Below are 24,245 nucleotides of genomic sequence, written 5' to 3'. Positions count from 1 at the left end.
GGAAAAGATGTAATCCATGGTTCTTCGGTGGTTTCACCATTAGGACTTCCTTCTGTTTAAAACAAAGACAACTGCTAGAGAGACACGTCCATGCAGGCAAAAGGGATGGGATGGGGAAAACCCCCACAGATGCATGCTCTGGACATGTATAGGCTTAGTTGTTGGCTACCTTGCCTTCTTACTACGATGAAAAACAAGGGGAGACATGAGTAAACACAATCAGTCCTAATTGCATGAGGTGTAGGGGGTATGCTCGACATGTAAAACAAATTGTTTGTGTCCTAATCTGTGGTCCTTAATAAGAGTATCCTGCGAGATTCTCAAGCTATTGAGTGTAATCATCTGGAATCGAGATGCCCCTGAACCGACTTGAACCCATTGTGCCCCCTTACTACAAAACAAAACATGACTGTAGAGGCTTGTTTATATATATATATATATATATATATATATATATATATATATATATATATATATATATATATATATATATATATATATAGAAAGTAAATGTGTGGTACTAATGAAGGTATGGAACTGTTGAGTAGAAATCATGCTTTTATTCAAAAATTCTATATATATAGATATATATACCCTTATTTTGTAAAACATGTGTTATACCATCAGTACTGGTGTCATGCCACATGTGTGTACCTGTATCCATGTGTCATTACGCATCTGGTGTTTGACATGATCAGAGGCTTTATCCATCACAAACAAACTATGTTTGACACATCTATGTGGTTTGATTGAGTTGATACAACTTGCACCTATGATTTCTAGCTCAATAGTTCCTTACCTTCATTAGTACCAAATATTTTCTCATATATAGCTATATATGTTGATATATATACCCTTATTTTGTAAAACACGTGTTGCAGCAGCAGTACTGGTGTCATGCTACATGTGCGTACCTGTATCCATGTGACATTAGGCATCTTGGTGTTTCATTTGGATTTTTGTGATTTTTTGCACTGTTCGTCCTTTCTTCTTTTCTTTTCTTGGATTGCCATCACTAAAGTGAATTGGGAATGATCTAATTTTGCTTGGTCATTTCGGAAGCAGTTTTAGAAACTGCCAAATATTTGTTGAACATCTGGGACTTCAAATTGTGGTTTTTAAGTTTGTCATTTTCAAGCTCTTGTATATTGAGGATTTAATTACTCTTATTTGGCTCAAAGTTGTACTGGCAGAATGATGCTGAAGCTCTCCTTCATTTTTGTTATTTATTTATTTATTTTTGAAACAGAAGTTTCACCCTCTCCTAATAGAAACTATTTTTATGAATTTGTCCAAGGATCACATGCATCACAGGATGATGTCACTGCATGAAGGATAAATTGATTAAGAACTATGAATATGGAATATTTGGTTGTGTATTTCTATTGGATCTTAATGAACCTGGATTAGTTGTGGTGCTGGGTTGTACTAGAACAATGCTCTATACTGTTTACTTGCTTTTCTAGGCATTCGGTTTCCTTTTTTCCTTTTTCAATGTATTCTACAAATGTTCCTTATCTTAGGGTATTATGGTCTTTTCCCAGCATTCGATGGTTATGCTTAAACCCTGGTCCCATTTGCCATTGATTACTGTATTAGATTATTCCTTCCATCAGTTGTTACTGTCTTAATCAATGCTTCTCAGGGTGCATGATCTGGTATACTTGCATGTCTTTACTGTTTAATGTAGGGATGGTACATCGATAGTGCTTTCAGATGAGGTTGGACAGATATATATACTAGCAACTGGACAAGGGGAGTCCCAGAAGGATGCCAAGTATGACCAGGTATTTGGTCACTGCTAGATTCTTTGCTTAAAGTAAAATAGATAAAATTCTGCTCTGACTTCCTTCTGTTTGTAATTTTCCACAGTTTTTCCTTGGAGATTATCGACCCCTTATCCAAGACACAAATGGAAATGTTTTGGATCAGGTATCCTTTTGTGGTTAATGCTTTGTTTGACTTTCTAGATGACAGTCTAAATCAGATGAAAGAGAAAACAAAGAGAAAAAAAGGCTTTGTTGCTAATGTTATATCATCTAGCATGCATTGCTTTCACGTGATGAGAAATAAGTTGTATTTGAATCTTTAGTATTGGAGGCACTGCTGTGAAAGTTGTTAGAAAGTGACTTGAAATACCTTGGGTTCAATAATGAACCCATACTTATGCACGTAAAGTGCAAATATACCCATTAAAGGGAAACAACACACGCACATAATGTGCCAATACATAAAACCCATAAAAAGGGAAAAATATGACTTAAAGTCATAAGTTACATATCATTGAAGAATAATGGAGAAGGGGTGAAAACCCCATTACAATGGAGCATAAGCTCCCTCAAGAATACAAAATACAAAGGGGAAATCCCCTATTTATAAGCATGAAAAGGGACCACCTTGGGGGCTCCCAAAGGGGACGTTGGAGAGCCCCCAACGGTCACATTTGTGACCGTTGGGGGCTCCCAACGTCACTTTTGGGAGGCCCCCAATGTGGTACGAAACCAAAAAATATAAAAAACAAAACATAAAAATAAAACAAAAATTACAATGCATATTCCAATTGGAATATGTGTAAAATGCTAATTTACAAGAATACCCTTGAGGGTATTTTAGGAAGATAAAAAATATATATTTATATATATAAATAGAGATATGTATACATATATATATGTATACGTATCTTTATATATATATATAAATATATATATGTACATTTAAGGATCAACATATTTTAACACCCCCCCTCAATCTTTGCGGGGAAACGAAAAGATTGAACAAAGGGCAAGACTCCAAGAGGCTCCGGCAAGGATGCAATGGAACTTGAAAAGGCCTTCCTCCTATTGTCTTCAAATTTCCCGAACTATCCAGGGTACTTCTCTTTGTCCTATCTCCAAGATCCTGTGAAATAACAACAAAGAAACAAGTAAAACAAATCTTTGTACTTTTATTCAAATGAAACATTTCTAACTAGCACAGGTTAGAAGAGATGCAAATTATGCAAAAATGACACCAAAGTTTCAAAATCATATATCATGTTTAAAACAAAATGAGCGGAAGCAAATTATGCAGAAATAAATTGCAAGAATGCATAATGCATTCATAAGGTCTAACATTGGACAAATATAACCCCATAATGGGGAATAACAAAATGGTCCACTAAGGGACACCACAATAAGCCTACGAAGAGGCATGATATACATAAACATTATTGAATGAGGGCCCAAAAAGGCCATAAAGAGCATATGCATATACTTATCATGAAATGAATTAATACTCAACGAACTCATTAATGAACATGCTTCAAACATGTAATGAAGTGCCAAACAAGAGAAACAAAGTCTCCACGCATACTTTAGGCAAAATAAACCCAAGAGTTCACAAGGTTTTAAAATCATTTATGAAAGACATACTTAATACACATTTTGCATATAAGGGTGGAAAAAACCATAAGCACTTAATATATAGATTAAATGCTAAGAAATCAACTTGATATGCATATCAAAAATATGATTTGCTTGAAAAACACAAGTCATGAATGAAATTTTGCAAATTTCAACAATAGTTTATCCATTACAAACATCTTCCTCATTAGTCCTCCAAAACCCATAAATCAAGTGTATAAGCTACTAGATCAAGAATATAAAGCCATTAAAGGCCAAAGACACACACAAAGGTGTGTAAAAGAACCTCTTGTCTACATATAATAATACTTGAAATAAGTGCATCTACGACAAGAACAAGAGAATACATGCCAACATGGACTAAAAAGTATCTCTTGTCTACGTAAAAAATACACTTAAAACCAAGTATGTTCAGCTACTAGAACAAGAGTAATAAGCCAACCATGGGCTTAACACATAATACATCTCTTGTCTACATATGATAGCACTTGAAATGAGTGAAATAAGCCAACCATGGGCATACATCTAAGCGACTAGAACAAGGACACAAACGCCAACATAGGCTAAAAATCACACACCATGGTGTGAATCAACGTGCCTTGTCTACATATAAAAACACTCAAGACAAGTGTGTTCAGCTACTAGACCAAGAGAGCAAAAACCAACAAAGGGCTAAAAACACACGAAGGTGTAATAAAATTCTTGTCTACATATGATGACACTTAGATAATGGGCATACAAGGAAAAGACTTTTGAGGCAATAAACTTGTAATGAAAATAAACCTCGAATGAAACAATATTCCTTTTAAAACATGAATACTCATAACAATAACATTTTGGAATAAATGCATGTAAAAGTATCTTCAATAAGATGATAAAATAATATTCTTTTAGAACAAATGTGTGAACATACACACACCAAGAACACTTGTGAAAAAACACAAGAACACATGTGCACAATAAGCACAACATTCAGAATCACAAATGTACAAATGCACTCATAAGATTCATAAATAAAAGGTTGGGCTATAATCCCATAACACCTTGATTTTAAATATACCTTAAAGCATTTAAGGTTTCAAACACCATATGTCCATCACATTTACATAGAAGCATCCATAATATCAATGGCCACAAGAGAAAAAATGAGTGACCCACTCATAATTAGAGATCAAATAACAACTCATTTTAGAGTCCCAATGTGCCCATAACTCACCTCAACAACCATCTATAATATGGAAGGTGGACAATCTAAAATGATACAACACGAGGTGCCCATAACTCACCTCGACAAACATCTCTAATATGACAATAATAAGGCCAAATAAACGATGCATTAAATAACATGTGATGGACAAATATAAATGCCACAAAGGGGCAATAAACACATAAGGAATCATTTTCCAAAAAGTTTTTACAAAGAGGACCGATTAACAAATTGAATCAAAGGTCCAATATAATCCATCAAAAACAATTTTGCATAAACACGAATTATGCCTAATCTTTAAAAGAAGTCTTGTATCAAAAAGACCACAACATAAAGAATTCATCAAGACAATCAAGCTTTTAATCAAAGAAATCATAAGAACCGTAATGGTTCACAAAGAAGGCTTTAACACAATACTCAAGGAAAAAGTACTTGAAAATTTATAGATTTGGGATTAAATCCCATACAACAAGTTTTAAATATTCTTTGATTGAGATGAGATATGCGGAAACGTACAAAGTGCTATAAGCACTTACAATGATTTAAAAAGGACTCAATATCTAAATTCATTATGTTTTTCACAATAAGAAATGTGCATAAAGGCTCCATAATGCAAAAATGTCTACGAAGAGACAATACACATGTAAGCACACAAGGCTTTATAAAAGATGTGCACGAAAGCACTCATACAATACTTGAACAAATACACACCAAGGTGTCAACAAACATGCACTAAGGCATGTATATCATAAAAAAGAGGGAATGCATACAAGCGCAAATATTTTGAGAAGCAAATGTGCACAAAATACAAAAATACACAAAAGTGAGCAAGTATGCACTTTATAAAAAGAGCAATGCTTGAAATTCTCAAGTTTTAATTATGTAATTACATGCTTGACAAGTGCAATTGAGGACAACTAAAACTATATTATGGCCAATGTAGGCATTTTTAAAGATATTATTAAGAGATTTCGAAACCTTATGAAAAATACAAACCAACAAGTTTATAAGGATGAAAAATGAAATCATTTATACCAAAAAAGGATGCAATAGATGAACTATGCATTCTATGTGGGAAATTCCCTTTTAAAAACAATCTTTCCTAATGGTTTATCATAAATAATTTTTCAAAAAAGAAACATTGAAAAACTTTTTAGGAGTTCTTATAAGTTATCATTAACAAGAACTACTTTAGGATTCAACAAAGATTTTAGATGTGAGAGATTCTCATATAATGATTATATCAAATTTTTCAAAAATGCACTAAAATCCATAATCAAGAGAGGAACTCAAATCAAATTAGGGTTCATATGAGAGTTAAGAAATTTTAAGCAAAGATCATTTTTTTTTTTGGCAAGAGATCATATATAATTTTAAAAGTTAACTTATATGTCAATCATGAAATACTTATTTAAGAACTATAAATCTCACATAATTGAAGGTAATTTTTAAAAACATAAATTACTATTATATGCTATGAGTAGTTCGATAAATAGACACGAATTTTATATTTGGACAACAAACGATTTCACCAAATTTAGAAGGAGATATTTTCAAAATATATGAGCACACGAAATGTGAAAAGAAATAATTCAACTATCATGACCATCAAACGAACAAACTATATGCAAGAAACATACTTTCAAATGCATAATACTTTTTGAGAAAAGGGATACATACCGAATAACTTCAAAAGCATAATACTTTAGGAAGAGCAATGAATACTTCACCATTTCTTGAGCGACACGCTTTCCGTTGCACCAAGAGACAACCCCATCGTAACCTTGCTTTGATACCATGTTAGAAAGTGACTTGAAATACCTTGGGTTCAATAATGAACCCATACTTATGCACGTAAAGTGCAAATATACCCATTAAAGGGAAACAACACACGCACATAATGTGCCAATACATAAAACCCATAAAAAGGGAAAAATATGACTTAAAGTCATAAGTTACATATCATTGAAGAATAATGGAGAAGGGGTGAAAACCCCATTACAATGGAGCATAAGCTCCCTCAAGAATACAAAATACAAAGGGGAAATCCCCTATTTATAAGCATGAAAAGGGACCACCTTGGGGGCTCCCAAAGGGGACGTTGGAGAGCCCCCAACGGTCACATTTGTGACCGTTGGGGGCTCCCAACGTCACTTTTGGGAGGCCCCCAATGTGGTACGAAACCAAAAAATATAAAAAACAAAACATAAAAATAAAACAAAAATTACAATGCATATTCCAATTGGAATATGTGTAAAATGCTAATTTACAAGAATACCCTTGAGGGTATTTTAGGAAGATAAAAAATATATATTTATATATATAAATAGAGATATGTATACATATATATATGTATACGTATCTTTATATATATATATAAATATATATATGTACATTTAAGGATCAACATATTTTAACAAAAGTATCTGTGGTGAGAGCTTCTTTTAACAAATGCACTTTTGGTTGCTGGTTTCTATCGGTTGATTTCAATTTTGGATGAAAGTTGTCCGGTTAAATCAAGAGATAATGGAAAAGGAAAAAATGATCTCTCAAAAGGGAAATTAAATAATATTCACCAACTCCAAGGGTGGACAATGCCTTATAATCTTGCATCTCTGAAGTCACATGAATATGCTAGCATGGTTGATTTGTCAGCAGGCAGGCTTCCAATAGCTTGTCTGTGGGGTTCAGACTGACTTGTAGTGGTATTGGTCAGGTCTTCCTAATTTTTCCCTTTTCTTATCCTTTTCTCCTCTTATGCTTCTTTACAGTTTGAGTTTTGTTTTCAATACATTTCAATAGCAGAATTATGTTGGTGGTGGGGGGTTGTAGTGTTAAAATGTATCATTCAACATTTGTAATATTATATATATTTTATATATATAAAGTATAATACATATTCATATATGGTATATATGCATATGTATTATCCTAATTATATATATAAAATATATATTTCTATATTTATAGGCATAGGGGTAGTTTAGACATTTCCAGTTTTACGCATATTCCATTTGGAATATGTTTGTAATTTTATCTTTTATTTTATTTTTTATTTTTTATTTTTTCTTTTTTCGTGGTTTGCGCAACCTAGGGTGGCTCCCCAAAGAGTCGTTGGGGAGCCCCCAACGGTCACAAATGTGACCGTTGGGGGCTCCCAACGACTCCTTTGGGAGCCCCCTAAGTGGCTTCTTTCTTGTGTTATAAATAGGGGTCTCCCCCTTTGTATTTTCTCATCCTTGAGGGAGCTTATGCTCCATTGTAATGGGGTTTTTACCCCTTGTCCATTATTTCTTCAATGATATGCAACTTATGACTTTATGTCATATTTTTCCCTTTTTATGGGTTTTATGGGTTAGCACATTATGTGCTTGTGTTGTTTTCCTTTAATGGGTATATTTGCACTTCACGTGCATAAGTATGGGTTCATTATTGAACCCAATGTATTCCAACTCATTTTCTAACATGGTATCAGAGCCCGGTTGAGATCGAGTTGCTCTTTGGTGCATCGGGAAGCATGGTGTTCAAGAATTTTAAAGAAAAATGGTGAAGTATTCATTTCTCTCTATTGTTTTTCTTATAGTTATTCGGTATGCATTCTATTTCTTTGATGTATTGTATGAAGAATTTAATATGTTCTTTGTTTTTTATGTGTGCTCTTTGTCATTAAGTCCTTTTATAAAAATTTGAGTTACTTACTACTCCATTGAATCTTTTTCGTATGTTTTTCTTTGAAAATTTTTAAATGATAACTTGTTTTGCGAAAAATTAGATATATGATTGCTCAAAACTTGATTTAATCGGTCGGTAAAAAATTATGCCCTTTGGAACTTTGAATCTACTTTTTAAACCTAACCTTGTTTATGAGAATACCTTTATATGAATGTTTAGTCTTTAAAGAAAGGTATGTTAAGATTAAAATGTTTGTTAAATGTAGCTTTTTTGAAAATTGTTTGTCATATATGAAAAAATCCATATTATGTTCTCTTACCCAATGTGTCCGTTTTATATGAGCAACATTTAATTAAGAAAGTTTTTTTTATATATAATACCGGTTGAATTAAGTTTTAAAATGGTCTTATGGAATATGGTGATTTTCTTTTCATCTTTACACTCTTAAGGATGTTTTCAACATTTAGAGAGCTCTCTCTCTTTTCAATAAGAGATATTTATATTTTTATGTTGTATTGTCTCTTGTGGGTTTGGGTGTTTGCCCTTTTGTTTGTTCATTAGTGAATGTTGTAAGTGCTTAATGCACTCCTTGCTTTTCGGCATATTTTCATTATAAAAGTTATGGTCTTCCCTAATGTTTATTGCGTACTTATTTCATTAGGAGTAGGTAAGAATCTATTAAGTCATGTTTTTTGATAAAACTAAGAGTTTTTTAATTTTTCCCTCAATAAATGTTTAATTTTTATTTATGCCATAATACAATCTTATTTTATCATAAGGTTTTGTTAATGAATCTATTTTGTTGGGATTTCTTCCACTTTAATGGAGTTTTCCCCTTCGTTGGGAGTTTTATTTGTGTTTAAGCTCTCCTTAAGGAGCCTTTCAGTCCTTATAATCTTCTTGTGAGTATATACTCTTTTATGTAGATCTCATGATTGTTTATGAGTATCATTTTTAAGTTGCAATAGTAGATTTCATAAGTTTTTTGAACTTCACCAACTTCATCGCTTAATTGCACCTTATATCTTTCATAGTTAAGGCTTGTTTGTTCCAAATCGGTTCGTACACATGATGTTGCTTAATATTTCATGTTATGTTTGTTGCATAATAAGCCTTTTTGGTGTACAAGACTTCTTTTGAAGATTAAGCATAATTTGTGGTTATGCAAAATTGTTTTGATGGATTATATTGGACCTTTGATTCAATTTGTTAATCGGTCCTCTTTGTAAAAAAATTTTTATTTGGAAAATGATTCCTTATGTGTTTATTGCCCTTCTTGTGGCATTTATGTTTGTCCATCACATGTTATTTAATGCATCATTGTTTTGGCCTTATTATTGTTTTATTAGAGATGTTTGTTGAGGTGAGTTATGGGCACCTCGTGTTATATCATTTTAGATTGTCCAAATTGCCATATTATAGATGGTGGTTGAGGTGAGTTATGGGCACCTTGGGACTCTAGAATGATTTGGTATATGATCTCTAATTATGAGTGTGACACTCGTTGTTATGTCTTTTTAGATTGTCCACTTACCATATTATAGATGGTGGTTGAGGTGAGTTATGGGCACCTTAGGACTCTAGAATGATTTGATATATGAGTGTGTCACTAGTTTGTTCTTGTGCCATTGATATTATGGATGCTTCTAAGTAAATGTGATGGACATATGGTATTTGAAACCTTAAATGTTTTAAGGTACTTTTAAAATCAAGATGTTTTGGGATTATAGCCCAACCTTTTATTTGTTTATGAATCTTATGAGTGCATTTGCACATTTGTGATTCCGTATGTGGTGCTCGTTGTGCACATGTGTTCTTGTGATTTTGCACAAGTATTCTAAGTGTTCTTGGTGTGTGTATGTTCACACATTTGTTCTCAAGAATTTTATTTTATCGATTATAGTATCTTGTTGAAGATATTTTTTACATGCATGTTATTGTTATGAGAATTCATTTTAAAAGGAGTATTGTTTTATTCGAGGTATTATTTTCATTACAAGTCTATTGCCTCAAAAGTCTTTTCCTTGTATGCCCATTATCTAAGTGTCATCATATGTAGACAAGAATTTTATTACACCTTCGTGTGTTTTTAGCCCTTTGTTGGCTTTTGCTCTCTTGGTCTAGTAGCTGAACACACTTGTCTTGAGTGTTTTTATATGTAGACAAGGCACGTTGATTCACACCATGGTGTGTGATTTTTAGCCTATGTTGGCGTTTGTGTCCTTGTTCTAGTCGCTTAAGATGTATGCCCATGGTTGGCTTATTTCACTCATTTCAAGTGCTATCATATGTAGACAAGAGATGTATTATGTGTTAAGCCCATGGTTGGCTTATTACTCTTGTTCTAGTAGCTGAACATACTTGGTTTTAAGTGTATTTTTTACGTAGACAAGAGATACTTTTTAGTCCATGTTGGCATGTATTCTCTTGTTCTTGTCGTAGATGCACTTATTTCAAGTATTATTATATGTAGACAAGAGGTTTTTTTACACACCTTTGTGTGTGTCTTTGGCCTTTAATGGCTTTATATTCTTGATCTAGTAGCTTATACACTTGATTTATGGGTTTTGGAGGACTAATGAGGAAGATGTTTGTAATGGATAAACTATTGTTGAAATTTGCAAAATTTCATTCATGACTTGTGTTTTTCAAGCAAATCATATTTTTGATATGCATGTCATGTTGGTTTCTTAGCATTAATCTATATATTAAGTGCTTATGGTTTTTTCCACCCTTATATGCAAAATGTGTATTAAGTATGTCTTTCATAAATGATTTTAAAACCTTGTGAACTCTTGGGTTTATTTTGCCTAAAGTATGCTTGGAGACTTTGTTTCTCTTGCTTGTTACTTCATTACATATTTGAAACATATTCATTAATGAGTTCTTTGAGTATTAATTCATTTCATGATAAGTATATGCTCTTTATGGCCTTTTTGGGCCCTCATTCAATAAAGCATATGTATTTTATGCCTCTTCGTAGGCTTCTTGTGGTATCCCTTCGTGGATCTTTTTGTTATTCCTCATTATGGGGTTATATTTGTCCAATGTTGGACCTTATGAATGCATTATGCATTCTTGCAATTTATTTTTGCATAATGTGCTTCCGCTCATTTTTTTTGTTTTAACATAATGTATGATTTAGAAACTTTGGTTTTCTAAATTTTTCGTTTCATGCTAAAGTAATTATCATATTATACATAAATTTTGCACCTTGTTAGGAATGTTCCTTTTTAAGTAAAGTGCAAAGGTATTTTTTACTTGTTCTTTGTTGGTTTCTTTTCTCAGGATCTTGAAGATAAGAGAAAAGGAAGTCCCTTGGATAGAAGGTGCTCATCGATAAAGACATTGGAGGAAGATATTTACAATGGCATTCGTTCTGAAGGCTCTTGAAGCTTTGAGATTCTTCTTCTTGCCGTCTTCAACCTTTTCGTTCCCCCACGCAAAGCTTGAGGGGGGGTGTTAAAATGTATCATTCAACATTTGTAATATTATATATATTTTATATATATAAAGTATAATACATATTCATATATGGTATATATGCATATGTATTATCCTAATTATATATATAAAATATATATTTCTCTATTTATAGGCATAGGGGTAGTTTAGACATTTCCAGTTTTACGCATATTCCATTTGGAATATGTTTGTAATTTTATCTTTTATTTTATTTTTTATTTTTTCGTGGTTTGCGCAACCTAGGGTGGCTCCCCAAAGAGTCGTTGGGGAGCCCCCAACGGTCACAAATGTGACCGTTGGGGGCTCCCAACGACTCCTTTGGGAGCCCCCTAAGTGGTTTCTTTCTTGTGTTATAAATAGGGGTCTCCCCCTTTGTATTTTCTCATCCTTGAGGGAGCTTATGCTCCATTGTAATGGGGTTTTTACCCCTTGTCCATTATTTCTTCAATGATATGCAACTTATGACTTTATGTCATATTTTTCCCTTTTTATGGGTTTTATGGGTTAGCACATTATGTGCTTGTGTTGTTTCCCTTTAATGGGTATATTTGCACTTCACGTGCATAAGTATGGGTTCATTATTGAACCCAATGTATTCCAACTCATTTTCTAACATGTAGGTGGGTTTCTGTTTGCATTTTGGTTGTTGTGGTAACTTTCTTGCATGTTATAGCAGGGTTTTCATGATGGAGGTCGCTCGAGGAGTACAACATGCTTATTGCTTTCTTTTTCTTCCTGGCAATCTGTATAATCTCTGTAGATTTTTTTAACTGAATATTTCTTTGAAAATAAAACTCAGGAGGCAACAAAAATAACAGAATTAGGAATATAAAACATATCACAAGAAAGAACATAATGAGATGAATCTGTGTCCCAATTGCGTAGAGAAGTGTAAAGCCTCCAAAGAATGATTTCTAGTAGACCCAAGATATTTCAGATCTTGATCCATCCGTAACTCTTCGGAACCTAATCAGAGTGAATGTTTTATGTTCAAGTAAACTGCTATGGCAAGGGTCAAACCAAACGATGCATACACAACACTCCCCAACTTAATCTTGATTCTATCTTTAAGTTACTCTAATACCTCTACCTATCCTTTCCAAATATGACACACTGAATTCCATCTTGGGTTGTGTCCCACCTTATAGGCCAACTAGCCATTGGTATTTGGTTTTAAACAGCCATGGTCTCCATATATCTCCTTTAGATGATAAACACCACCATTTTATAAGAAGAGTTGGGTTTAGCTGCCTAAACTGATCTCTGCCTACCGGACCGTCCAGGGCTTTTTGGGGGTGTTTTTAATGCTTTTTCTCAGTTCTGACCTTGTGTGTTCTACATGCTTGATTTTATACGAATTGACTCTTGGATCATCTGTTTCCGACATGTGAGCAGGTTTTCATAAGGTTTGTAAATCAACACTCTAAAATTTTCATAAATACTCAAGGCTTTAAAATCATGTTTTTTAATCAAAACAGCACAATCCAAGTGTCTTTCCCTAGTAAATCAATCATGCCGAGAACATCTGCAGGGTCAGAATTGTGAAAAACGCCCCAGAAACCCCCATTCACTCGCCGTATGCACCTAACTTTTGTTAGCACCTACACTCAATCCTTATAAGAAAAGACAAGTCCAATTTCCTCACACCCAATTCACCCATTTCCTTCAGAGGAGCAATTTGATTCCATCATGTCCAATGTAACTCCAAGTGTTCACTAATTCTAATTCACCTAATTAACAATATGTAACGTGTATACTTCCCGTTTACATATTCTTGACAACTGAATAATGCATCTTTAGAAGCCTTTTCTCTAAAGTTTGTAAAGAACAAAAGTTTTTCTGGTTGATTAAATTGGTGTTATGTTCAGCAAATTAAAGTGCCTAAGTTCCTAAACTAATTACATGTTTATGAGCTTAGTTTTGATCTTGTTGCTGGCACTGATATCCAGTACTGCCTGCCTGTAGGAGGCAAGCAAACATGTTTCAGTTATCATGAATCACCAGATATTACAGATAAATTATTTGCTTCTGCTTTTTATGTAGGAGACCCAGCTACAACCATACCGAAGAAACATGCAAGATCTCCTCTGTGATTACAGTATGTTTTGTTGGTGTTATATGCTGTACCCTTTATTTTTCTTTTGAAAAATGGTTGTGTTCTTCAGTGGCTTTATAGTGACGTGCAATTGGCAATGGCAGGTTTGATTCCTTACCCTGATCCTTATCAAATTATGTATCAGCAGCGGCGTTTGGGTGCTCTAGGGATTGAATGGCGCCCTCCTTCTGTAAACCTAGCAGTTGGTCCTGTAGATTTTAGCAGCCTCGGTATCCAAGATTACCGTATGCACTTCCCCCAAGTACATTTGGATGGGGATTTGGACAGATGGCTTGAACAACCAACAGAATTTGCAGATGTTGTAGACTGGGAACTGGACAATGATATCCAGAGTGATGATACTGACTCAGAGTATAATGTGACAGATGAATATTCGAGTGAAAGGGAACACTGTAGTATAAGTGCCTGTTCTGAAAATTCACTTTGTAGTGCAGAGGACAGTGAAGAAGAGGCTCCTAATGGTGAACATCTTCGGAGATCCAAGCGGAAAAAACACAGAAAGGAGGTTGGTGTCTGTTTGATCATTATATGTGTATCTTTTTCTCTGTACTGCTGAATTTGTTTTTTGTGCCTCCTAAATCTGCAGGTGGAGTTCATTACATCTTTTGGTAGGCGAGTTAAGAGGCGAAACTTGGATGAAAATGATGGCACTATTGCCCAGAGTAGCAAATCTAAGAAGCGAAGAAACGGCCAATCAACCTCTAGGAGGAAACATCACACTGTAAAGTCATCAAGACCACAGAGAGTTGCTGCGCGTAATGCTCTTAATCTTTTCTCTCGAATTGGTGGAGTATCTTCTGATGGTGCAGATGATGATGATGCAGAGAGTGAGTCAATGGATGATGAAACAGTAAAGGCTGATTCAATTATTTTAAGCAATGAATCAGGTAAATTGATGCATCATTCCAGTCAGAGACCTATACGTGAAAATGGTGTTTCGCTGTCGGAGTCTACAGATATTAAACCTCATGAACATGAATCTCAAATGAAAGCTGGAAACAGGAAGAGATTGGTTGTCAAGTTTCCTCTTCGCGATTCAAAGAAGCTCATTGCTTCAGAAGGCACAAACACTGTCTCTGATGGTCATGGTAACAGAATATCTTCACTTTCTGGAGCTCCTGAAATAAGAGATCTGCAAGAAGCTGAACCAAATTCTCAAGGTCAGGATCCACAGGTTGGATCCTCAAGCAGAAGGATATTTGATTCAAAACTCCCAGTTGATAATATGGTTGATACTGTCTTTTCTGAAAATAGTAGTGGTAGTGCACCTCAAGATGATGAGGTTTTTAAAATGATAGAAGATCATCATGCTTTTACCGGGCACAAGGACAGCAAAATCAGATGGGGAGAAGTGAAGGCACGAACATCGAAGCGTATGCGTCTGGGGGATGCTTTAGCAATAGATCCATGGCCATCATCAAGTGGGGGGGCTGACATTACTAACAAACCTGAAAATAATTCCAGTTTTCAACCAAAATCAGTTCATGTTGATCGCTTGATTTCAGATGAATGTGGAAGCACATCTCCACATGTAGAGAAAGAAACTGGTATGGTCATGCAAGGTACCAAGTTGCATTGGAAGGAACAGTTTGAGTTTTCTACTTTTGGGAGGCCTCATGAAAAGCATAAAATGCAGACTCCAGGACATTCTTGGCACTCCATGATGGAGAATAGGTTCTTGACACAGAACTGTGAAGATGATTATCGCACAGCTGATGTTGCTTGTGGGGCAGGAACTGAGACAAAATTGCATACTGATGAGAATTTCCTGGACCAAACCACATCTATCAAAGACAATGAGTTGAGTTCTGGGGATGCCCCTCAGCCATTTGAAATGTCTGGCAAGCTTATAGAATGTAGTGACAAATATGCTGAAAGTAAGTACAAAAACAATAATAATCATCATTTTGAACTTAATGGAAGCAAGCGTACTATTAGTTGCAAGTTAAAGATAAAAACAAGACAAAGAACAAGGGAATCCTGTGACTCGTCTTCAAAGTTGAGGTCTGTAAGTGGGGATTGGAAAGATCCTGATAATATGATTCCACCTGAAAGTCCCATCAAGAGGAATGAGGATGAAATATTTGCTGTTAGAGGAGAAGGTGATAGTGCTAGTGAACCTAGCGTATCCCATGAAGAATGGGATAATATTGCTGGGATTCGGTGTAAAATTGATGAACACCCTGGGACATCTGTTTCACATGATTCTAGGAGTTCAAGTCCAGACGGCCATAAAAAGATGTATGCTTCTGTTTATAAAAGGTTGAAGTCTTCACGGATTAAAACAGATCCAGCATTGGAAATTGTTTCATGTATGGAAGAAATTACTTCAAATGCCAAAAATCATAATCAAGTCATAAGGGGATCTTCAGCAGCAACTGCTGATTATTTCAAGACACGGTCCATGGGGAAAGCATCTGTCAGGTTTTCTAAGGGCCCTGTGGTCAGTGATGTGAAGGCCAGGGAAGGGCATGGCTTTTCAGAAAAGGAGAGTTCAGGCTTTGAGACTCATGAGCAATTTTTGCATGATGAACACAAACCAACTTCACGGACAAATGTTGGCTTAAGATCCACTAGAAGCAGGAGGGGAACCTTCTATGGTGGTGAGCAGAGTTTATCTGATAGGAGAAGGGCATATCAGCCAGCTAGGAAGCAATCATGGTTAACACTGTCAGCATATGAGGGTGGTTATCGTTATATTCCCCAGAAAGGTGATGAAGTTGCATACTTACAGCAGGTACCGTATTAGTAATGGATGATTTTGCTCTTTATGTAACTTGTTCTTTTTGTTTCTATACTTTTTGTATTTTTTGAGTATTTAAATTCGGGATGAACTTTGTTCAGGGCCATCAAGAGTTCTTGGAATTGAGCTGTTTGCAAGACGCTGCACCATGGAGGTTTTACAAAAATTTAAGACCCGTTGAATTTTGCAGAGTTGGAGAGCTGGAATATTCTTCTCTTCCAGGGTCAGGCGAAAGTTGTTGCAAACTTTGTCTCGAGTTCAATGACCCTTCATCCAACCTCTTTGGGAAAACCTTTAGGTTGACTTTGCCAGAGCTGACCGATTTCCCTGATTTTCTTGTTGAAAGATCACGTTTTGATGCTGCTATGTCTAGAAACTGGACACACAGGGATAAATGTCAGGTCTGGTGGAGAAGCGAAAGGGGTGAAGGTGGCAGTTGGTGGGAAGGGAGGATTTTGGCTGTAAAACCAAAATCAACTGAGTTTCCTGACAGTCCATGGGAAAGATGTATTATTCAGTACAAGAGTGATTCATCAGGCCAACACCTTCATAGCCCTTGGGAACTACATGATCCCAATGGCCCTCAATGGGAACATCCACAGATTGATGGCAGAACCAGAAGAAAGCTGCTTTCTTCTTTTCATGAAATTGAACATATGTCAAGTAAAAACCAGGTTTGATTTGCTAGATGCTGCATACATGAAATTCGATTTTGAAATAATTTTCAATGGTCATCCATTACTAAACCCTCCAAATTTCTTAAATTGCAGGACCATTATGGACTTCAGAAATTGCAACAAGTTGCAATGAAGTCTGATTTCCTAAACAGGTACTCCCCATTTATTCAAGACATGTTGCATGAAACTCCTTGCTTTTAGATGCATAAAATTCTTTGTTAATTGGGTTTATAGACCAGAATGCTTTGTCATTTGATTTATATACTATAACAGTTATTTGTTCAAAAAGAGTGCGACTTTTAATGTACAAATACAGTTAGCTTCTTTTGTTAATATTGCTGTGGTGTGTATATGCTCCCTTTCCCTTAGGGTGCAGACAATTTTCGGGAAGCATATATTTGTATGGATGTGGAATTTGTTTGATTATATGATATGAATTTGTTTGTTCTCTTAGCTGAAAATATATTGCTATGTTAGTTCAGAATTGTAAAGCAGATAAGCCTCTGTTTTTCCACATTTTGGGGGATTCGAGTCCACAATGACATCTTGATAGTATCAGGAGATTGTTCCCCTAGTCCCAACTCCCAATGTGCAATGATACGAAAAGTGTTAGACAGGGCAGATATCGTGCATTTGTATTTGTATTTAAGTTTGGATCCGGATCCGGATCTGGATCCAAACTACTTGTAACATATCCAGCCAATATTGGGGCATACTTGTAAATACTTGTAACTTATTAGAGTTACATGTAAAGTACCATGTATTAGGTTTTGTTTTATAAACTAAAGGAACAGATCACGATTTTTCCAATTAGGAAAAACGTGAGCAGTTGCAGCCCCATTATCTTTCTTCTCTGCAGTTTCTTGTTCATCGTTCTGGAGAATTCTGACATGGTATCAGAGCAGCTCTGATCCGAGGGCTGAAGGTTTTTCCAACAGGTACGTCTCTAAGAGATCTTATTCCCCTCCTTATTTCTTTTCTACCTGTTCACTGTTTTGCGCCTTCCCCTTTCTAAATATCCTCTTTTATTCCCCCATCTACTATTTCTTTCTCTGAAACTGAATTGCGTTAAATTTATTTCTTTCTCCAGAATACTCCCTTCTGATTTGCGTTAAATTTATTCCCTAATCTTCATTTCTCTGAAACTGGATTGGGTCTGTTTTTCAAACCAGTTTCACGGTAACCATTATCTCCCTTAAACCAGTTGGGTCTGGGACAAACCTGTTTCACGATCCACGATTTCTTTGTTTCTTGAAACTGATTTGGGTTTACGTCAAATCAGTTTCACGAAAACCTTTCCTTTCCTTTCAGTTTCACGATTCCATATCGAGTTTAGATTTGCTTTTCTTCCCTAGACAAACTTGTTTCACGATCCACGATTTCTTTGTTTCCTGAAACTGGTTTGGGTTTACGTCAAATCAGTTTCACGATTCCATATCGAGTTTAGATTTGCTTTTCTTCCCTAATCCTCGATTTATGTTGTTGCTTACTTGCATTTGTTACTGTTGTGTGCAATCATAAAAAAAAAAATTGAAATCAGATTACATCTGTACACCAGGCCTGTGATTTCTCATTCATGTTAAGTACTCGAGCTTTCTCCTGTAAAAAAAAAAAAAAGGAGGCTAGTCTTCTTCTATTGCATCGTGATTGCACACGCCAAAAATTTTATTCATGGATTTTCCTTCTCAGTTATTTCTCTCATCTAATTTTCTTGGTCAACTTATTTCTGAAAAACTTACCAATTCGAATTTCTTGATCTGGAAAAGTCAAATTCTTCCTTTTATTAAAAGTCAAGGTCTCTCTGGACATCTCACTGGATCAATCCCAGCCCCTCCAGAATTTATTAAACAAGGAACTACGGATGGAAATGAGGCTGATTCTATACAACAAATTCCAAATCCCCAATACGAGATTTGGATGAAGCGTGATCAGGCTGCAGTTGCTTTTATTATCTCTACTATCTCTCAAGAAGTATTGGTGGGGATTCCAGACGAATGCTCAACAAAAGAATTGTGGGACAGACTAGTGAAGACGTACTCTTAAATATCAGAGGCTAGAATTTCCTTTCTTCAGCGTGAATTTCAACTTCTGACTAAGGGCTCCATGTCTGTCATGGAGTACTTGAACAAGGTTAAGACTATCAGTGACCAGCTTGTCGTTGTAGGGTATGAAGTAACAGATAAAGACAAGGTCAGGCAAACCTTGAATAGATTGGGACCGAAATTTCATGTTCTCTCGACTTCACTGCTATGCCTACCTGATCTACCATCATTTGAAGACTTGCAAGCAAAATTACTTCAATATACGCCCTCGCAGATAATCCTTTGGAGATCAGGTCCTCAACAGACACCCTACTCAGTGATACATGCATCAATACAATCGACTGCTCCGAACAATTGACCGCTCTTGGGGTCAGTAGCCACCAATATGGGCACAAGCACGTATATTAGCAATGTGCATCGTATCACTCCACATGGTAAAACAAAACACAAGATCACCCATTCCTCCAATAAGGTTCCATGAACCATGAACATATTATCGCATACTTCCAACATTTCTTATCACGTGGCATATCGATCATATCACACAGAAGCATATAATACTACGCATTGTATTATTGTCACAAGGAACATTACAATCCTCAAATAGGACTTCAAAGAATGCGTAAATGACACATGAGAACACGCAGATATGGCAATCCAGCTGATTTTATAGGCGAAGAGTAACTAACTCTATCTGGCAGCCAAACAAAACAACTGAATAAGACAAGCACTCATAACAATGCTCGTGATACATACAATTACCATCAAATGGCTCAGTCTATCAACAAGTAATTAAATTAATCGTAAGGCATAAACCATTACATCGTAAGTCATTCATAAGCTATACATGATAAGCAATCATACGGCAACAGTTATATCATAATATGTAAGCAGCTTATAAGACAAGCGGTCACATCAATTCTAGTTGCCACCAGTTCGTAAATTACGAGTTGTATGCAATCACATCAATCATAAGAGATGCAAGCCAACATGCTACATTACAATACGCACCAAATAGTTCGACCAAGGGGTAAAGCAAGTCACATGCTAATATGTAGCAACTCGCATAATGCTATTATTATAAGCATTTAACTAGTATGAGAAGCTAGATGTTACTTAGCAAAAAACTGCGTAAACAGTTTAACAAACTAGAGTAATGCCTCGACAGGCGGATACAGCTCAACGAGTAGCATACTGAACTACCGAGCAAGCAAGCAATCGACCAGTGTGAACAAACTTTATGTTTTGATATTACTGGCCTGCGAGTACGTCCAGGCAAAACGTAGAAACAACTGAGACTAGTTCGGGTGTCTGTTATTCTATGTATTTTCAATAACCCGAATAGCTAGTTGAGTCCGCTCCAAAGGGGTTGGCTTTAGCCGAGAGAGGATTCCCCAGAGGTTGATAAGCAGTGCCACGGATACATCCAACTTCTGCAGAAGTGTTGAGTTAACTATTGTAGCCCCTTTCCCCCAACTCCAATGACTGGGGAAGCCGGATCATCTACCCGTGGTTGTTAACAACCTGTCCATTGGAGTTTTGTACCGCTCTGTCCTCTCCCTTGAAAGACAACAAGAAGCGAATGAGTGCGTTAGGGGTTGTTTAACTAACGACCCATTCTATGTTGTGGTCTTTAAACCACTCGAGCATCTTGCCTACGAAGGCGAATGTGAGGCCATTTATGTGATTACAGCATTGTGCATTTAGCATTGTTCGAAGTCGCACGACCGTCTCATCCGATTATCGCAGTACTAATGTGTAGTGCACGACTACAATTACTCTAGGATGAAAGGGGTATAGCTTCTCAATAAGAGCCTCCTCAGAAGTGTTTCACAAAGATGTCATGCTTCTCAAACTATACTTTGACATTCTTTATCTTTTGAAACAGCCAGCAGCTTGTGCCAACATTTGGCATGTGATTATCTCGAATCTCATCCGTTATCGGGGTATCTACATGTCTTGCATGACTCGATATTGTTCTCGATAGACGAGATACTGGTTTCTCAACAGAACCAGCCAATCACATCCTTCCATATGCTTTGATTTGGGCAGTCTTTGATGCTTTTGCGCAGCTCCCTAGAATCTCAAGTCGACTCTGCAGGACTGTGTACACGAAGAGCCAGGATCCTTGCGAGGTATCCCTCTCCTTAGACGAAGGTGTATCGCCAGCTCCCGACTGAACTCTTGTCACAAGGGGGAGAGTGGTAGATGTCTCTTGCTTCCTCCACGAGGATGCCTCAAACGCGTATGCAATGAGGGAAAACCTGAGTGTCATCTGCAATAGCAATGCAGTAACAACACATATGCAAAAGCAAGAGTCTGGGCGCAAAGCGCAACGGCAAAGTAAAGACTATAGGCAGGAGTGCAACGCAGAACCTTTGTGCGATGCGCGACGGCAAAGTAAGGGACTGTAAGCAGGAGTGCAACGCAAAACCTTTGCGCGATGCGCGACGGCAAAGTAAGAGACTGTAAGCAGGAGTGCAACGCAAAACCTTTGTGCGATGCGCGGTGGCAAAGTAAAGGACTGTAAGCATGAGTGTAACGCGAAACCTTTGCGCGTTGCGCGACAGCAAAGTAAGGGACAAGGATCACGAAATCGTGTCCTTGAGTTAAGTGCGTACTCGTATAAATATATATGATATATATATATATATATATACATTTATTTAATTATCCTTTTTAGTTAATTAAACTCAATTCAATCGTCCAAGTCTTTTGTGCAATCTTCCCCTACCTTTGAGAGTTGCAAGTTTGCTGGCGTCTGCGAGTGTAAGCGATGGACGGCTCGGGTCGCGGAGCGCGAGCAGGATCCGTCGCACGAGCTGCAAAAGTAACGATCTTAGCAAGCTAATACCAAAAATAGAAGGTCAGGGGCACTGTCGTCGTCCTGACGTAAGAGAAGCAGAGGCAAGGGCATCGTGCCCTTGCGCACCTGCTATAAGCGCAAGAAGCAGGGTCGCGAGCTCCTACTGACATGCTGTCAGCAGACAACGGGGACGCAGGGGGTTGCACCCCTGCCCTCAGAAAGCAAAGTGGTAGGCAGGGTTGCACCCCTGCTAACAAAATAAAAGAGAGGCAAGAGCAAAGCCCCTGCATGTCAGCAACGAAGGGGCGGCAGGGTCTAGGCCCCTACCCGTTGGCCATAAAGGGGGAGGCAAACGGCTCCACCCCTGCCTGTCGAACACGCGAAGTGAAGCCTCTGCTCGTCGCTAGAGAAGAGGTAGCAGGGAGGCGGCTTGAGCCCCCCCCCCCCCTTGAACAACGGGGGTGCAGGGAGGGGCTCGACCCCTCCCCTGCCGTAACAGAAAGCAGGGAGGGGTCGTGCCCCTCCTTTGCCGTAACAGGAGCTCGGCCCCTCCCCTGCCATGACAGAAGCAGGGAGGGGCTCAACCCCTCCCCTGCAATAACGGAAGCAGGGAGGGGAATTGACCCCTCCCTTACCCTACAGGACACAGGGAGGGGCTTTGCCCCCCTCCCTCGCTAAAAGGAGGTCGCAGGGAGGGGGCTTTGCCCCTCTTCTGCAACCTAGGGCAGCAGGGAGGTGGTTCGGCCCTCCCCTCCCTACGTAACGGAGAAACGAGAGAGAGAGAGAGAGAGAGAGAGAGAGAGAGAGAAACGAAAGAGGAGAAGAGGAGGAGGAGCGTACCTGGTGGTCACCGGCGGCGTCAGAGAGAGTCGTCGGTGGCGATGAGCTGACGCTGGTCTCCCGCGAATCGAGGAAGACGAGAGGCAGTGGTTATCGGGGAGAGAGATGAGCGAGTCAGGGTGGAAGGGGGTTTCGAGAACCTCCCCCCCTTCGGCCTCGTCCTTTAAAAGGGGTAACAGAGGCGGTGCCTCAGTTGGGTCCGGATCCAACCCGAATCCAAGGTTAATTTTTTTTTTCTAGGTTATTACAGAGCCTCCTTTACAACATGGATGGGAGAAGGTAGATAGAGAAAGGGAGTGGTGGTCTTCTTGGGAACACCTTCAAATTCAAAAATGGTAGATGGAACCTATTCAAAATCAACAATGGTAGAGCTCTAAGAAAGTTAGTGTATATAGATTTTGGATCGGGTCTACCCCCATTCTATAAAACAAGCTTGTAAGTTTTAATATTATTAAGGGTATTTTGGTAAAATATCAAACCCTAACTTGTAACTTAAAATCAAGTGAATAGGCAACAACAAAACACACGAAAAATTAATGTGAACTGCTGCTCCATGTTTCAACTTTTGTCTCCTTCCTCTTCTCACGTTTTCTTTCAAGTATTCAACAAGAATCAATATCTAACATGGTATCATAGCCAGTTCTTCATCCAGGCGAGTTCTGTTCAGATCTAATATTCTCTCTATCTCTCTTCTTGATCTCTCTCCTCTTAAACTTTCCAATCTTTTCCTAAGGAAAACCATGTTTTTCCTTATTCATGTCTTTTCTTAATCTTATCCATCTCCTCTTCCAATCTTCGACATCTTTTTCTCTGAATTTATTTTATCGTTAAATCTCTCTGAAAAGTATCTTGAATTTTCCCAAAATCTTTCCTTTCCCTATTTTATTTGGTATTTTTGAATATATATATTTCCTCTCTTGAAACTTTTGCATATAGATTCTTTCTTGTCTCCATGCTCAAGAGGGAAATCGTATTTCCCTGTCAATAAAAAAAAAGGGGAAAAGGGGTGATCTTTCAAATTTCCCTTTTCTTAATATAAAAAAACATCAAAATCACGCAAAACGTATTTTCTGGAAATCTCAGCTTCTCTTGAATCCCTCTTTTATTATTTAGTATTTTCATGCAACAGCTCGGGTGCTATTGAGTTTTTCGACCCTACCTGATTCGGAAAAAAAGAAAAAAAAAACGTGGGTCTAGTTTCACATCTTGTTTATTCATCTGACCTCTACACCCAACTTCTACAAATGGCTCAAATCTCCACTCCTTTTCCCATGAA

The 24,245-nt window shown here is 37.1% G+C and overlaps 1 protein-coding gene across 2 annotated transcripts in view; it reads left to right on the top strand.

Annotated features, from left to right (window-relative positions):
* LOC149820206 (uncharacterized) overlaps positions 1–24,245 on the top strand; it is a 172,139-nt gene that overhangs the window by 130,668 nt on the left and 17,226 nt on the right. For both annotated transcript variants that reach the window (XM_089982397.1, XM_089982398.1), the window contains 7 exons: positions 1,691–1,787; positions 1,873–1,932; positions 13,789–13,843; positions 13,945–14,366; positions 14,448–16,598; positions 16,706–17,278; positions 17,375–17,433. In XM_089982397.1, coding sequence (XP_089838523.1) covers positions 1,691–1,787; positions 1,873–1,932; positions 13,789–13,843; positions 13,945–14,366; positions 14,448–16,598; positions 16,706–17,278; positions 17,375–17,433 — 3,417 coding nt within the window. The remainder of the gene's footprint in view (positions 1–1,690; positions 1,788–1,872; positions 1,933–13,788; positions 13,844–13,944; positions 14,367–14,447; positions 16,599–16,705; positions 17,279–17,374; positions 17,434–24,245) is intronic.

Source organism: Nuphar pumila, chromosome 12 (genome assembly GCF_984573655.1).
Source record: "Nuphar pumila chromosome 12, dmNupPumi1.hap1.1, whole genome shotgun sequence".
Taxonomy (NCBI): domain Eukaryota; kingdom Viridiplantae; phylum Streptophyta; class Magnoliopsida; order Nymphaeales; family Nymphaeaceae; genus Nuphar; species Nuphar pumila.
This window is presented reverse-complemented; position numbering and strand designations above follow the sequence as displayed.